The sequence below is a fragment of the Protopterus annectens genome, chromosome 1.part0, assembly GCF_019279795.1.
Source record: "Protopterus annectens isolate FY-2018-M chromosome 1.part0, PAN1.0, whole genome shotgun sequence".
Classification (NCBI taxonomy): Eukaryota; Metazoa; Chordata; order Ceratodontiformes; family Protopteridae; genus Protopterus; species Protopterus annectens.
The window spans coordinates 658,058,405-658,075,925 of NC_056725.1; the positions used below are offsets into that span (position 1 = coordinate 658,058,405).

General features: G+C 40.9%; 1 protein-coding gene across 2 annotated transcripts in view; it reads left to right on the plus strand.

Moving 5' to 3' along the window:
• The window catches only part of TMEM181 (transmembrane protein 181), a 1,372,946-nt gene that overhangs the window by 512,013 nt on the left and 843,412 nt on the right, over positions 1 to 17,521 (plus strand). For both annotated transcript variants that reach the window (XM_044061980.1, XM_044061981.1), the window contains exon 3: positions 14,184 to 14,233. In XM_044061980.1, the coding sequence (XP_043917915.1) occupies positions 14,184 to 14,233 (50 nt within the window). The remainder of the gene's footprint in view (positions 1 to 14,183; positions 14,234 to 17,521) is intronic.

The window sequence follows — 17,521 nt, forward strand, 5'->3', positions numbered from 1 at the left end:
ACAATGTTACCCCTAGCTACCAAATAGGTGGCAATCCACTGAGCATAGAAGAAGTTATCAGGGACCTGGGGACCCAGGTTGATAGTAGTCTGTCATTCGACACCCATGTAGCTAAAGTAGTTAGGAAGACCTTCTACATTGCCCACCTTATCATGAAGGGATTCTCATCTAGATCAAGGGAGGTCATAGTCTCCCTATACTCATCACTCATCAGACCAATGATTGAGTACAATGCCCCATTTGGAATGTATCTGACCCGACACTTGCAGCAGCTGGAGAGGCCACAAAAGTTCCTCACCAAAAGGATAAAGGGTCTCAAACATCTGTCCTATGCTGCCCGACTGAAAGAACTCCAGCTCTATTCAGTCGCCACCGCTTGCTCAGAGGTGACCTTTGCCTAACATACAAGGCCATGTCAAACCCAGATTTGATGAATATGCTTCACCTCAAAAATCTAGATCCGTCAGAGCCACAAGGGCGGAGACTTAAACCTCGACACGGCTATTAATAGGACGCTGGAGGGATAGATTCATCACCCAAAGACTCCCTATGCTGTGGAATAAAATCCCGGTATATGTGAGGCAGAGCACCTCGCTGGCCTTGTTCAAGAGAAATCTTGACCAATGGATGGGAGATCGCAGATATACCCCAGGGATTTCCTCAGTGTCACTGCTCAACAGAGGCACAGCAAAATAATGGGTATAGTTCCCCATACTAAAGGGGTGGCGTAAGCCACAAAACTATGGGCTAGGCTTGTAAATGCCCTCGGGCAGATAGCCTAGTATGAACCTATGAACCTATGAACCTATAGGTCTAGACGTGGTAGGGGCAGAGCTCAAGGTTCTTTTAGGCCTAGGACAGGGAGTTCCCCTGCTCAGACTTCTGGTGAGGGCAGGGGTCAGTCCTTTCGTAAGCAGACCCAATGACCTGCCTTTTCAGCTGCCAGTACATTCTCGCCTGGCAGCACCTTTGGGAGGAAGGCTGTCTCTTTTCAAAGAAAATTGGGATTTAATTACCCAAGACAGATGGGTTCTGGATATCATTCACCACGGTTACAGGTTTTATTTCCATACCATGCCTCCTTTCAAAGGCATGCCAGACATTCCTCCTCTACAAAGACAAGAGGCTCACAAGCAAATTTCTCTGTTGCTCCACATAGGGGCCATTCAGCCAGTTCCTGTGCCAGAAAGGGGCCTAGGATTTTATTCTCGCCTGTTCCTAGTACCGAAGAAGGGGAACACGTGGAGGCCAATTTTGGATTTATCTATCCTCAACACTTATCTGGACATTCCCAAGTTCAAAATGTTGGCGTTACAACAGCTCTTACCTCTGCTGGGCAAGGATCACTGGATGGTAACTTTAGATCTCAAGGAAGCTTACCTTCATGTGCCTATAAGACTAAGTTGCAGGAAGTATCTGCGTTTTCGAGCTGGAAATTCTCATTATCAGTTCTCTGCATTGCCCTTTGGCTTATCCACTGCCCAGAGTATTCACAAAGGTTCTGGCTCCAGTGATAGCTTACTTCAGGCTAAAAGGAATTCAAATCTATCCTTACTTGGACGACTGCCTGATTCTAGCTCAAGAAAAGGAAGACCTTCTACAGCATTTGGATTATGTCATAGCAGTGCTAAGATGCCTAGGGTATTCTGTGAATGAAATAAAGTCCAGTCTAGTACCCTCTCAAGACATGTGCTTTCTGGGTGTGAGACTGAATACAGCAGCCCAGATGGCCTTTTTAACCCCGGACAAACAAAAGAATCTTTCCAGTTACTTCCATCAACTATCTCTTCAGTCCGGGCTGACTGCAAGGACAGTCCTTCAAGCCTTAGGGTTCATGGCATCTTGTATTCTGGTGCTTCCCAATGCCAAACTGCATATGAGGAAGCTGCAATGGTATCTCAAAATGTATGGACACAGCACTGCCAGGATTTGGACACTGTCATTCAAGTAATACCTTGCATTCAAAAGGAATTTTTGTGGTGGGCTCAGGAATGTCACCTAAACAAGGGACTCTCTGTGACCCGGCCAGAGGCGAGTCAGATTCTAACGACAGATGCCTCAGACATTGCTTGGGGAGCTCATCTAAATGGAAAGTGGATACAAGACAAGTGGCCTGCCAGACTACAGCATCTACATATCAACATGAAAGAGATGTTAGCAGTCCAGTTTGCATTAATGGCTTTCAAGGAGTTACTTCTTCCAGGGCAGGTGTTGATTCTAACAGACAACACAACTGTCATGTGGTACATCAACAAACAAGGGGGAACACATTCTTACCCATTGTGCAGGCAAGCAATGATTTTATGGGAGACTGCGCTCAGCTTGCAACTAACTCGCCAGGCAAGGTTTCTGCCGGGAGCACAGAACTCCTTAGCAGATGTGTTAAGCAGACAAATCATGGATCCCCACGAGTGGAAACTGGATCTTCATGTATTTCAAAAATTGACAGTGTCATGGGGAACTCCAGACATAGATCTGTTCGCTTCTCCACTAAACCACCAGCTGCCAAAGTTTTGCACAAAGAGGTTTCATCACACAGCTTGGAAAGTGGATGCTCTTTCTTTCAGTTGGAAAAATCTTCATGTGTATGCTTTTCCACCTCTGCCTCTTCTCCCAAAGGTGCTTCTAAAGGTCAGACAAGACAAGCCAAGGATGATTTTAATAGCTCCAGATTGGCCTCGGCAGCACTGGTACCCATTACTGAGGAGTCTGGTAAGGAAGCCTCCATGGCCTTTACCCTTGATTCCACACCTGTTGTCTCAGAGGGACGGTCACCTGCTCAATGTCAAGCTTCAATCTCTTCATCTAACAGCCTGGCATATTCTGTTTTGAAAGACAGCAGGTCTCAACTTCCTCAACAAGTTTTAAATGTGATTATGGAAGCCAGAAGACCTAGTACAAGGAAAGTGTACGCAGAAAAATGGAGGAGATTTTTATTTTGGAGTGCAGCAAACAATTTGGAGATTTCTGAGCCTAATTTGAGTGTGGCTCTTCAATATCTTACTGAGTTATTGGACAAAGGTTTGTCTTTCTCTTCCATTAAGATTCATGCTGCAGCAATTTCAGCTCACTATGATTGTGACCCACCATTGTTTTCGCATCCTTTGTTCAAGCAATTTCTTAGAGGGGCAAAGAATATAAGACCCCCGTGAGCTCCTACTCCTGCTTGGGATCTCAATTTTGTGTTGGAGAAACTTACTCTACAACCTTTTGAGCCTCGGCTACTGCTGAATTGAAATATTTGTCATGGAAAACTGCTTTTTGTTGGCCATTACTTCTGCAAGAAGGGTTTCTGAGTTGCAGGCCCTTATGGCGGTAGAGCCTTTTTGATTTTTCATAAGGATAGGGTATCTTTACGTACTAATCCTTCCTTTATGCCTAAGGTGGTTTCTAGTGTGGCTTTAAACCAAACTATTCATTTGCCTACTTTTTATGCAGATCCCCAAAATAAAGGGGAAAAGATTTTGCACACTTTAGATGTACACAGGCAATTGCGTTATTATTTGAGCAGGACTAAGGATTTTAGGCAGTCTCAGCAGTTGTTTGTTTCTTTTGCTTTGGGTTCGCAGGGCAAGCCTGTGTCAAAACAAACTATTTCTAGGTGGATTGGGTTTTGCATTGCATTTTGTTATTCCCATCATGGCAAGGAGATTCCAGCTGGAATTAGGCCTCATTCCACTAGGGCTACTGCCACTTCTACAGCATTTCTAAGGGGGTGGCCACTAAGGATATTTTGGAGGCAGCTACTTGGAGTTCAGTGCATACTTTCTCTAAGCATTATCACCTTCCTCTCTACTCTAAGTCTAGGGCTGGTTTTGCCACAGCTATTTTGCAAGGCATGTTGTCAGTTCCTGCTTCCTTATGATTTGCCAGCCTCCCTTACCTCTGCTTTGGGATTCTACCCAATAGTTAGGACTGCAGCAATGTGGAATGAAGAACATAGTACAGTTTTGTACCTACCATAAATGTAGATGTTCGAGGATCCACATTGCTGCAGTCCAATTTACCCTCCCTCCTTCCCCTCTGTGTTTAAGGGTGGTTGTGTAGGTGAGGTTATATTCTGGTAATTTTGTATATATTGTACATATTTTTGGTGCAGGTATGTTTGGAATTTTGGTTTCGGCCTTAGCTTTTCAGGGTCTTCTGACATCTGGGGCAAGAAAAGACTGAGGATATGACGTCGGTCATGCGCATTAGTACCCTGGCGTTCTGGCGTCAGTCTAATGCGCCCTGACCGACGTCAGCCATATACTTTGGTATTCGGGCCGACTGGACAGCGGACTACCCAATAGTTAGGACTGCAGCAATGTGGATCCTCGAACATCTACATTTATGGTAGGTACAAAACTGTACTTTTCTAACATAACTGAAAAAAGCCTTATGATTGTCTTTGGTGTCTCATTTATCCTGGCAGTCAACCCCATTTTGCTTGCCAGAGCTTTTCTGAACAGAATCTTTAATGACAGACTATCCATCTCATAAACCAGAACTCATTTGCCTACTGTTTGACCTTGAGCAAGTCGCTTAGCCAGATAGTGCTTGGAGGCAGCTGGCAATTTGGGCTAGTCTCTTTAAGACTGCAAGCCTAGTAACTGGCTATGACCATAGGAACTTGTGCTTTTGCCTCTTCCACTCAGATGTGGCTAGAAATCTACTGGTGCCCTTGACTTTACCTGTATGGTTTCAAGCATTTCCAAAGACTTTGATATGTTTCTGTAGGTAGCACAAAATATCACAGTAGCATTGGATCCTGTACCAGTCTTGAAACTTGTTGGAGTTCTATGAAGAGGGAGTTTTACTTGTCAGTCTGATTCATTATTAAGTATAATAGTTAATTAAACAAATTCTTTGATTACTTTAGTCTTACAAATAATAGCAGAATGTTCCAGCCTTTTATATTTCATACAACTTCTGCCTTATGCTGCACACTGCTCTAACTCAGCATGATAATGGTTGCACCTTGTGCATTTGCCCAGCTTATGTTTACGATGCTTCTCTTGCACGTGGGAACGAACTGTATATTGTTGCCACTTGCCCATGGTACATATCGAAGTGTTTACCTGATTTTCTTGTCTAACTTGGCTGTTCTAAAGCATGCAAGCATCTCCCTCCAAACTGGCCAGGTAAATGGCTTTGCCAAATTCAGACAACTCTGGTAGGTTACATTTTGTCATATTTGATAAAAATGTATTTCAGTTTTCATAGGCTAAACAGCTGAAAGGTAAAATGACCACTTTTGCGAGGTAAAACTATAGATTCTTTGTAAAAGTGACTTACTGTGAGCTTGGTGGGCATTACCCGACTTATTCGTGAAACTTCTCTTGACTTGAATGGTGTTTCCTGTTTTGCCTTTGAAGTAAAGCAGCAACCTTAATGTTTTGCAAAATGGCAGTACAGCAAAAGTGGTAATAGTTCACTCATCATGAACACAAACTAGCAACTGGCAATATGTTGTGAGATGCAGTGCTTTTTAAATCAACCATGCAATGCGTTCATATTGCAGTGGCAATAATGTCCTACATATTTACAGTGTATACAAGCACATAGCAGTCTTTCTTGTCATGCCCAGGTGTCTGTTTTCCTGGTTGCCCAGGTTCCTGTCACACACATTGAGCTTACTTTCTTTGCCTTCTGTTGTCAGTCTTTGTTAGTTATTTAATGAACATTTCACTGCATCACTCCCTCTGAATCATCTGTTGCTCATGCTGTCATTCTCTCTGTTTGAACTTCATGTCCTTGAACTTGAGTTTTTTGTTGCTAATCACCTGTTTAAGATAAAGGTGAATGTTTTGCAAAATGAGGCCTCACATTCATATTTCTTAGTTGTGTCTGGTTAGGATCCTAGTTGCTTATGTCATATTCCAAAACCCCTTTGGTTCACTTTGAGAGCATTGTCTTATATTAAGTAGCGGCATCTTAAAGCTAAGATGCACAGTAGCATTTTCCAGTAAATAGCTGCACTGCATTTTGCTATTTTAAGTGGACTGACTGTTAGAATTAAGTAATTGGTTCTTGTGAAAGGAGTGAGAGCTAGGATAGTTCTGGACTTGTGATAGCTTTAAGGGAGCTCTAGGACATTTGGCAACAGAGGCAAGTATTTGAAAAATTTTCCCACCCTGCTACTCTGTTCTTGTTGTTAAACTCAGTGTATTTCTTGTTGTCTACCTCTTATGTTAATTCAGCCTCAACATCCTCTCCGCTTTCATTGGATGTTGTCAATAAGAACAAAAGTATAATTTTTGTGAAGTTGCTTACCTTAAGATGTTTAAATGCATTTGCCCTATTGTTGCATTCCGTAGATTCAGAATACTGTGTGTCCACCAAGCCAGTCTATTTTACTCTTTTAAACTGGGTGGCACTTGAGTTGTCTTAGGAAGCTCCTCCTAGCCTTTATTCATTTACTATTACTAGTAAGCATCAGTGCAATATGTAGAACTATTGATTCCTGCTTTCCATCTTACTTTTAAAATATACAGCAAATGGGATAAGACAGTCACTGGTCAGCTTTCTTTATATTTTGTGTTTTGTAACATAATTACGTACTCCCTTTGCTGCATTTACTTTACTTTAAACACCAAAGCACTAGACAGGATAGAAGTTCAGCATACTAGTTTCACCTCTTTTGCCAACTTTTAGCACTAGGTGCCCTAAGACAGAGTACAAACTGCCTCATCCACACAAAGTGTGAAATTATACTCTATGCTGAAGTCTTTCTGTGAGAAGTGTACATACCTAATTAATCTGGAGTCCTCCCTCTCCCTTAAAAATTTGCCCTGTGAGCTTCATACGCATCCACCATAATCTTTCACTAATCACACCAAAATATCTTATGCTGAGGCTATAAATAAATCGCAAACCCTCCTAGAAATAAGGTGAAGTCTCCGCAATAATTAGGTGACTCATCCACCTAATATATACCTTCCATAGTCATCCTGAGCAAAACACTCCAGATCTGTTTTAGTGATAGGAGACTGTATTGTCTGGCACACTGACGCTGGTCACTCACAAGGCAGGACCAAGGGGACTGTAACAGTGAATTTTTCTTTCAGATGCCAGGATCTCTGATGTGCCCTAAGAACCCCAATTCTTGACAAATATTGACTGTGCGATGGTAGTGGTACGTGAGGGAGAGAATGACTTGAGACTTAAAACTGTGAGGGACATGTAGGAAAGGCACATCAGGACTTTCCATGCTCATTACAAATGCAGGTAGGACACTAGTCTTGAGGAGAATCCTTTTCCTCAGTTAATGCTTGCATGCAAAGAAAAGGATACTTTCTTAAGTAAATAATTAAATAGCTGGTGTCATTTCAGGAGGATCCAAAATGTGTCGGCATAGGATGAGATGCTCAGCTGTCCAGCTTGCTTCACAAAAAATGACCTGCACCTTTTGCCCCAAGGCTACTGCAAACTGGCCAAGGCCTTCGCTGCTCTGTAGTGTCTTTTTGTTTATTCATAGTCCTGTTGATGGATATTCCAACATACCAATCCAAAATCAGATCACATTAAGATGTCTTACCTTGATGCCAGAAGTCTAAGCAGTAACTTGCCTATCTTGAGGCACTTTTAAACGTCCATATCTGCATAGTTACAGACACTTGGCTTAAAAGTAAAGAGAGCAATCTTACTGTACTAGAGATTTGCACTTTTCATTCCTTCAGACCCAATAGCAATTGCAGTGGATTTTCTGTATTTGTCAAGGAACATATTAACGAAACTACAGTTCGCTGTAGATAAGACCAATTGCCAGCTAATAACTTGTTACAGAACATTTTATTTTTCCTGTGATGACCATATAGAATTTCCTCATTGTTTTAAATAATCTCTGTTTTAGTTAAAACTCTATTATTTTGGTTGACTTTAACTTCCCTTCAGCAAACTGGGACACCTATACCTCCAATGTAGGATATGCCCAAAAGTTCTTAAGACTTATTAGACAAAAAGTCTTTTGAACAGTTGGTATATAAATATACTATAGGCCTGTGATTTTAGTATATATATGATTAAAGTCCTTGAGAATGCCAAGACCAGCTGGAAACTGTATCCCTTTATTCAGTGCCTTATAGACTTTTGAGGGGTGATCTCTGTCTTACTTTCTGTGTGATTAGAGTCCCAGTTTTCATGGACCTTCTAGATATCCACCAGTGCAGTATCTCAAACAGTACTAGAACCAGTGAACTAAATCTTAACCAACAGATGAAGAACAGTTGAGGGACAGGCTTTTAGCCAGCATCCCCCTAACTTCTAGAATACACTTCCCTTGCGTGTTAAGCAGTGCAACTCGCTGTCTTCCTTTAAACATAACCTAGGTGACTCAATGGATAGCTACAAATTTCCTTTGAGATTAATTGGTATGGTCCTCCTGGAGAAAGGAAGTACAATATGAAGGAGGGTACTGGCAAGGTATGGGTGGTCATAACTTAGTGACTTGGAATATCTGTGAAATCTGTAATGGTATGACATACGCAACTTATTATTTCAGCAGTGGTTTTGAAATAGAAAAATCTTTTGAGTAAGCACATAAACTGGAAAAAGAAACTCAAACCAAAAGCTGTAGATGGAATGAAGGAGCGAGCACAATTCTTTAGTACTTTTGTTCAAATTTATTCTTCGTGAACTTCTTCAGAAAAGAGTTAACCTCTCAAAACACACCTCTTATAAGTTACATCACACATCACATGACTTTCGTGATACTTTAAATTAAAGGTATAAAATCATACCATAAAAATAAAAAAACTGTCTTGTCTTGTTTTCCAAACAGCTTAGAATGTTAATGCTTCATGAAAAATGTCTTAATACAAAAACATTGTCAAATTATTGTGACTTGAATGTTATTTTAGCGCTAAAAACACTTAATATTAATGCATTCGTTCAGACCAGGGGCTCTGTCTGCTACCAAACGGATCTGCCACAGTGGCTCCTTGCATTCTAAAATCAAATTGGTGTTCCCTATATAATCCACTTGTTGAACATAATCTATGACTGAAAAGGTGAACTTTTTAAAGTTAACAGAGTGAATAGCTTGCCTAGCTAAAGCATTGGTAAAGTCCTTTTTCTTAATGGCAAGTGTGTGCTCATATATTCTACGCTTTAAACATCTAATAGTTTTTCCTATGTAATAACTAGAACAAGAGTCACTACTGCCACATAAACTATATTTGTACTCTCACAGGTGAACCGTCTCTGGACCCAAGTAATCCTTTTAAGATGTGTAATGAATGTACTAGATGTATTACTTGTATACCTGCATTGTTTGCACTTCCTACAGGAGAAAGTACCACAAACACTATTCACATCAGTCAATGCTAAAGTGTAACCCCCCCACCATTTTCCAAAATGTTTTTGATGTTCTTAATTTTCTTATAGGTGAACTTGGGGTTCTACACCTGCTACCTGTATAAGTTCCCTATTTCCCATCAAAACCTTCCAATTGTCCTTAATTATGTGTTTGATGACACCCATTTCATTGACGTGCATCTGATGACACTTTTTTTCAAGAGGTCATCATGTTGACACACTTTTTTGAACAAAGGAGGGTATGACCAAGCTTGGTTAACCAATATACACAAGGAAGTGTTTATTTTGAGACAAAATGCTGTCAAACCTATCATCGGGGGGGTGGGGTGATGTAAGTAACAACAGGAAAAAGAAGGACAACACAGCGTTTACTATTTCTTTCCCCATCCCCATTGTCAATGAGAATTTGGAATGTGTAATATTTGCAGCTGAGATTATGTCGCCGTGGTTTATTGTCATTTATATAAATGTAACATGGCGTATGTCATACATGGTAATTTAATAAAGATGTTTCTTGTTAAAAAAAAATGCCTTCCAAGGGTTCAGAATACTGGGGTTCAAAATACTAAAGTAGATCACCTCAGCAGAAAGTTGACAGACCCCACAAATGGCATCTGCATTGGGAAATTTTTCTCAGCATTGCCCAGAGATGGAGAGCCTCATAGACCGACCTCTTTGCCACCAAGGAAAATGCTCAACTGAAAAGATTCTGTTCCAGGATCAAACAGAAATCAGCCTGGATAACAGATGCTTTCTCCTTTTGTTGGACTCATCTCTTCATTCCCTCACTTACTCCTACTACCTCAAATAATTTTAAAGATAAGGGAGGAGGGCCCAAGGGCAATACTGATAGCCCCAGACTGACCCAGACAGCACCGATCTCTTTCTTGAACTTACCAACCAGAGGTCATGGCTGCTGCCTCAGAGGGTCAATCCTTCTCACTCAGGACAAGAGATGGATGGTGCACCCCAAACTGCATATGCTCAGCCTTTCAGCTTTGATAATCCCACAGCATTCAGCAATAAGATTAACCTAAACAAAAAAGTCCAGGACATTCTTAAGGAATTCAGAAGCCTAGCACTAGGAAGTCATACTCTGCTAAGTGGAAAAGATTTTCCATCTAGTGCCAGCAGCAGCAACACAATCCTGATTCAGCCAAGATTGCTACCATTCTAGATTACTTGGCTAGTCCTGTTGATAAAGGCCTTTCCTACTCCTCAATTAAAATTCATGCATCTGCCATTTCGGCCCATATACATGCTCTTCCTCCTGTCTTTTTCCCATCCCCCTGTTAAGACAATTTCTTGGGGGAGTCATCCACATCAGATCACCCAGGAAGCAATCTACCCCTCCATGGTACCTTAACTTTGTTCTGGAGAATTGACATTGCCCCATTTTGAACCTGCAGCCTCTGGCCAACTGAAGTTTCTAACTTGGAAACTGCCCTGTTGCTAGGTATCACCTCAGTCAGGAGGGTCTCTGAACTGCAGGCTCTTATGGTGGTGGAACCATTCCTCATCTTCCACCCAGACAGGTTTTCCCACAGAACTATAACCCTTCATGTCCAAGGTGGTCACTGACACTTCTCTAAATCAAGCCATTCACCTACCCACATTCTTTCCCAACCCCCAAAACAAAGGGGAAAGAATACTTCATTCCTTGGATGTGCATAGGCAGGTCCACTAATATCCTGACATAATAAGAGCCTTGAGAAAATCTGACCAGCTCTTTGTGACCTTTGCCCCCGGCTCTGAGGGAAAGCCAATTTTTAAACAGACTATCCCAAAGTGAATCTCCCACTGTATCTCATTCTTTTATAGCCACCATGACAAAAAATCCACCTGAGGCTGTCTGGTCACACTGCACTAGGGCTACTGCAACCTCTGCTGCCTTCTTGAAAGGAGTCACTACAAAGGACATCCTGGAAGCTGCCATCTGGTCATCTGTGCATGTCTTCACCAAAATTACCACTTGGCAGCCTTTTCTAGGTCCAGAGTAGCATTTGCCACTGCCATCTTGCAGGGCATCCTCTCCTCTCCCTAATCTCCTTCCACCCTATTTTTGACTTTAGGAATCTTTCCTCTAGTCAGGACTGTAACAATGAAACATGAAAAACATAGTAAAGTTATGTACACTTCCCATGAATGTAGATGTTCAAGTGTATTCAGTGTTGCAGTCTTTCCCTCCCTCCTTCCCCCCTTTAGGTAGTCTACTTAAATCTATTTTTTAGCCAAGGGAACCTCTCTTAGCCTTTCTTCCTGTAGGAGTTCTCCTTCTTAGTTTCCTACTATTCACTTGGGGCTCCTTCATGGTAGGGGACAAGAAAAAAATTGATTTCATGACATAGGCTGGCTCCCTATACACCCAAGCATACTGACGTCTGGTAGGGCATCCGTCAAACACAGGAGGAGAAAAGAATTTCCCTGGTAGTTGGGCTGGCCAAGGGTTTTCACAGCAAAAGATCTTGACTGCAACAGGGAGTACATTCGAACATCTACATTTATGGTAAGTGTACACTGCTATAGCTTTTTGATTTTGGCAAGTTGCGCTGTGTGTGTGTACATTTGTGCATGAGTATGTATGTGTGTGTTTGTATAGTTTTGTCTATAATTAGATTATGTGTTTTCAGTTCTGTACAGATGTCTGTGTGGATACTTGGGTGTAGTTGTACACCTGTGGCTGTGTGTGTGTGTGTGTGTGTGTGTGTGTGTGTGTGTGTGTGTGTGTGTGTGTGTGTGTGTGTGTGTGTGTGTGTGTGTGTGTGTGAGAGAGTTGGAGATTGATTGCATATAGATTACTGTGTTTTGTACTGCTGGCTTTATTATGTTATGTGTGTTTCATGACCTGGTGAGGGCTGCATGTCTGGTTGGTAACCTCCTGTATCTGAATTGTGACATTGTCTGTATTCAGTGATGGTAATCAATATCCTTGACTATGAACTGTATTCGTAGTCATTCTTTGTGGCTTATTTGTATATGTGCTGTATACTAGCTTCAGCCTTGGTGCGCAGTAAGATATTGACTTTTGGAGTTATTCTCAGTTAATTTGAATCATGTATAGGCCTTTTCCATGAATTTTCCTGCATATTAGCTGTATTGCACTGTGTACTCCCGAGTCCTGCTAAAAGATTGTTGTACAGGACGTGTTGTATCCTTGTACCTTGACATTGAAACTATAGATGTCCATTACTATGGAAATTTTGAAGTACATTAAGCTCAGGAAGTCTGTCACTATGCAAAATTTAAGATGCATTAATACATTTGTCTGTATATGGTACTGCAAAATATTTTATGGATGTGGGTTTGTTAAAGGATTTCTCATTATATTTAACAAATATTTTGCTCAAAAAAGCTTATTTCACTGGCTTAGTGGTGCAGAGGTGAGATAGAGCTCTTTAATTCAGTAGCTAGTGACCTGGATTTTGTAACATGCTAACTGCTACAGAACTGGCAGAGGTGATGTGATTATAATTTAAGGTCTGATATTCCTTTCTTGGGAGAGGGATGGGGAGCAGAGCTTTTGTACATATTAATTGATGGAGATCAGGAAGACGCTTGCAATTCAAGAGATAAAATGGACATGAACATTGAGACATGGTGTGAACATGCTTAAATCCCTATGTGCTAATGTGTAGCTCCTGCTGTCATACTCGCAAATTTACTGACCCCCCCATTATGATGTAATATTGAACCTTATAATATTAATCCTGTTGTAACCCAGTCATGACAGTCTGCATGGGTTTCTTGGGGGGGGGGGGGCTAGCCTGGTGATAAGATAATAGGGACTGACCAGGTACTTTTAAAAGTCAGTGAATGCGAGTTATTTGACTTTTACTGTCCCTGCCCATTCGCTTTTTGATTTTGAAGATCCCATGCAAGACTAGTGTATGCCACATTGTAACATTGTGACAGAAGTATGCACATGACATATGACTAGCATATGCCACATTGTAACATTGTGACAGAAATATGCACATGACGTATGACTAGTGTATGCAGCAGTGGTGCAGCGGTTGCTTTGTCGCCTCACAGCAAGAGTCGGTTCGGTTTGATTCTCGGCTGGGGTGCCTTTTGTGCGGAGTCAGCATGTCCTCCCTGCATCTGTGTGGGTTTCCGGGTTTCCTCCCAAATTACAAAGACATGCATCTGGAGTGTTTCTTCTTGGACCTCTGCTGAAAATTGGCTTTGTTCCAAGTCGGACTTTCACGGTAAACATGTTAAGTAAGTATGTCATATTGTAACATTGTGATGGAAATATGCACGAGATATGACTAGTGTATGCCACATTGTAACATTGTCACAGAAGTATGCATATGACTAGTGTATGCCACATTGTGACAGAATTATGCACATGACATATGACTAGTGTATGCCGCATTGTAACATTGTCACAGAAGTATGAATATGACTAGTGTATGCCGCATTGTAACACTGTGACACAGTTATGCACGTGACATGGAGCATCATATTGCATATGTAGAACACAAGATTATGAGATGATCCTTTAAGATGTGAAATGAGAACTAGATAGTTTTTCATTGGACTGTGTGTTTGTTTATGGTGCTAGTGGTGGTGATGTACAGGGATGGCTGTATTACTGTGGATCTGATCCCAGAGGGCCACTGGCTGCCATGGAGCCAGGAGTAGAGCTGGGGTGGAATTAATACTGTATTAAGTTTTTAATGAAGAAGATCACGTGGGACATACAACAGGCAAAATGTAAAATGATCATGTCTGAGCTGATATTACTTCATTGTCCTATGTATGTTACATCTAATGTTTCTACTTAGTTGTATAATTCACACAGTTTTATATTGACAGCGCAGTTGGCTGCAGAAACACCAGAGATGTGGCTAACATCATTTTATTTTCTTTTTGTATTTAAGGTCCTAAAATAATAGAGTCCTCTATAGCGTCTGTTGAATTTTCAAATAAGGTAAGTGGAAAAAGATTTAATTTGATCTAATGTCTTAAAGTAAACTAACATTTCAGGAATTAACTTAAGATTTATCAAGAGTGAAAAATGCTAAGTAGTGTTTCACAGTTCACAAACCCATGATGAAGGGTTTTCTTTCCAAAGTGCAAGTCTACAATTTAAGAATAGAACATTTTTTTCAAGCTTAGTCACTTGATTAGGCAGTTTATACTAGTTGTGGCACCCTCCTTTACAGCTTTTTCTGAGCATGAAAAATACTGTTTTTAAAATTAATTGCAGCAGTAGAGTTTCTCTGTCTCCTAGGTGCAGTGGTTTTGAAGTCGATTATGTAAATTGGCAATATATGCAAAGACTCCAACATGATGCATGTCGGGGAGGGTGGTTTTGCTGCCCTTGTGAACTTTTAAGATTCAAGTTCCACTTTATATATGTATATATATATATATATATATATATATATGTATATATTTTTTTAAGTTCATGGAATTTACATTCTGGTCATTTTTGAGTGTGACATGGGACCAAATGATTACCTACAAAGCTATGCCAATCAGCAAATGCATTTAGGACAATCCGCTGTAGGGTACTACTCCTAATGTTGGATCACAGTTTCCTTTGGTATGTCAGTGTGACAGAAGTGATGTGCATGTTAACAAAAAAGGCACATTTGGCACCTTCCTTCCTTTGTATTGTTTCTGTTTTGAGAGTCCAGTTGCTTTTTTTCAGTGAAGGAAGAAAGGACTGAACGTTTTTGGTGCTCACTAGCTAAAATGTTTCAGAGGCTTAAGTTAGCAAGCTCCCATTTTATTCCAGGAAGATTGGAAGATATAAATTACTTCAGGGGACAGTCACTGTAACAGTAAATCCCATCATTTAGATTATACGCATTGTAAAAATCACTTTAATAGTTTGGGAAAATATTATTGTCCTTTCAAAGAAAAACATGTATTCAGGAATAGTAATATGTTGCATTGTACTTGTCCTTTCAACAAGCGTGTAAAATGTAAAACAAAATGAATAAAATTGTATGCAAGTGCATTTGCCATTGTGAAAATGTGTTATTTGGAGATTGAATGAAGTCCTTCTTTTGACTGGTTTGCAAAAGTGCAATGTCTGCTGCTTTAATATTTTAGTTATGTCGCATGGTGAAGCCTTGTTTGGACAATAGATTGCTGAGAACCCCTCCCCCAGAAGTGTGGAACTGTGGAATCAGGAAGTGCATCTCCTAAAATTCAAGCTAAAGCCACCAGGAAATCTTATTTGGGGACTTATAAAAGGTTGGCTTATAATTCAAAAAACAACAAAAGTTAACTTGTATTCTCTGCTGGAACATAAGGCTTGGGAAAGCACTCAGATTTTGGAGACGTTGCATGTAACAGCTTCTCAGATCTTAATGTGAAATTGAAAATCAGAGTCCGTAAGGGCACAATGCAGCCTTTAGTTAGAAAAAGAAAGTCTTTTAGTCATATATTAGATTTCCCTAACCAGTTTGTGTCTTTTGAATGTTTTATTTTAAACTTCCTGCACAAGCATCTTACTGTTTAAGTATTTAATTGAAAGGCAATGCTTTAATTTATTTTTTCAGGTAAATAATTTTATTTTCAACTTTGAATGCTTGTGGTTGATGTTTTATTTATTAGCTTAATGGCCTATGCATTATACCTCTTTCTGTTCTTGGAAGGATTCATAGTTTATTGGTGTGTACTAGGCTAACTACCACTAGGGTCTTTTTAAGCCTAGCCATGTATCCCAAATCTCTGACAGGTTTTGGTACATTGATAAGTATTAGCAGGGGCTTGGGAGGTGAAAAATTTACAAGCGGGGGCCTGGGAGATGAATCATTTGCAAGCTGCCTGTGTCCATTATAGAGACATAGGTGCCAAGCCAGGGATGAATTTCCTGTTCTCCATTCAGTTGTCCAAGTTGCAGTTGAATTGGGTTGGGAGGAACTCTGCTTTACATTGATGGTAAGCCTATTCCAGAGAAGGAGTGGTCTCTGGGATACATAACTGTCTCTCTAGCACTTCCTATTTGTATCACAGGCAAGGTTTAATTCTTTAGAATGGGTAATTCTGGTGCTGTTTGTTTTGTAGATGTGCAAGAGGTCCATTAGGGTGGGCTCTGACCGTGCCTTGTTTGCCACGCATTGATCTCCCTCAATAGCCTGTAGGAGACTGAATACAGGGATAGGGTTTTGAGGTAATGCCTCAGTGGGTATTGTGTCTAATGTCTTGGCCAGGTCAAGGTAGACAAGTGTGAACTGTTTTCTCTTATCCATTGCTTTGGTGACCTTCTGAATGAAGTCCTCCAGGTTGATTTAGGCATGACCTGCCCCAGAAGAAATCAAATTGGGTTGGGTCTAGTGTCTGAAGGTTTCTTTTGTCATTATTGGTCATTTCAATGGTAATTCTTTTCCATGACTTTTCTTAGAAGACTAGTGAGACTTGTGAGTCTGTAGTTCAAAGGGTCTTGTAGATGACCCACCTTTGTGCAGAGGGATGACTAGTGATGTTCTCCATTTGCTAGGAATGAAGCCTTTTAGGAGGCTATGGTTAAGCACTGATTCCAGAGGGCCTGATAGGTCATGTTTCATGCTATTTAGAAGACATCCTGGGATATTGTCTGGGCCCATCAGTGCACTGATCTTGGCCTTGGAGAGAGAATTGAGGATCTGTTCCCTAGTGATAGTAGGTGGCGCTATATTTGATGGGATTTCCTGAGGGGAGGTAGTAAAGTTAGCTCTGAATTTGTATGTCACTAGGTTTGCTATATCTTCTGTCTCAGTAGAGGTGACTCCATTAATAATGAGCTCTGCACACAATTGGGTATTGCCTTTGAGACTGTGGCTATATCTAAAGAATGCTTTGCAGATGTTCTTCGTGTTTCACTGTTGCAGTCATCACATTTGTGTTATCCCTGCCAGGGTAGCCCTCAGCTGGCTTGAATACCAGAGACTTAGTATTTCTGCGTCGGTTGCTGTCACTTGAGGACTGACGTCAGGTTGTCAGTGATATAAAGGAAAGCAGCTGACACCATTACATCAGTCTTTTTTGCCATGGAGCCTGAAGCAGGAGTTGTTCGTATGAGTACCGGTCAGCAACTACCTGAGTTTTCATTTCCGAATTGAAGTTGAAATCTTCGAAAGCTAAGTACCCCGTTGGGGATCATTTTTTCTTGCACTAACCGATGTCAGAAAAAGTTAATAATTGTCTTGCCTGTGGAAACCAAATAACCACACCGGGACTTCCATTCTTACTGCGTCACTTATCTAGGCCCAGACCACAATGT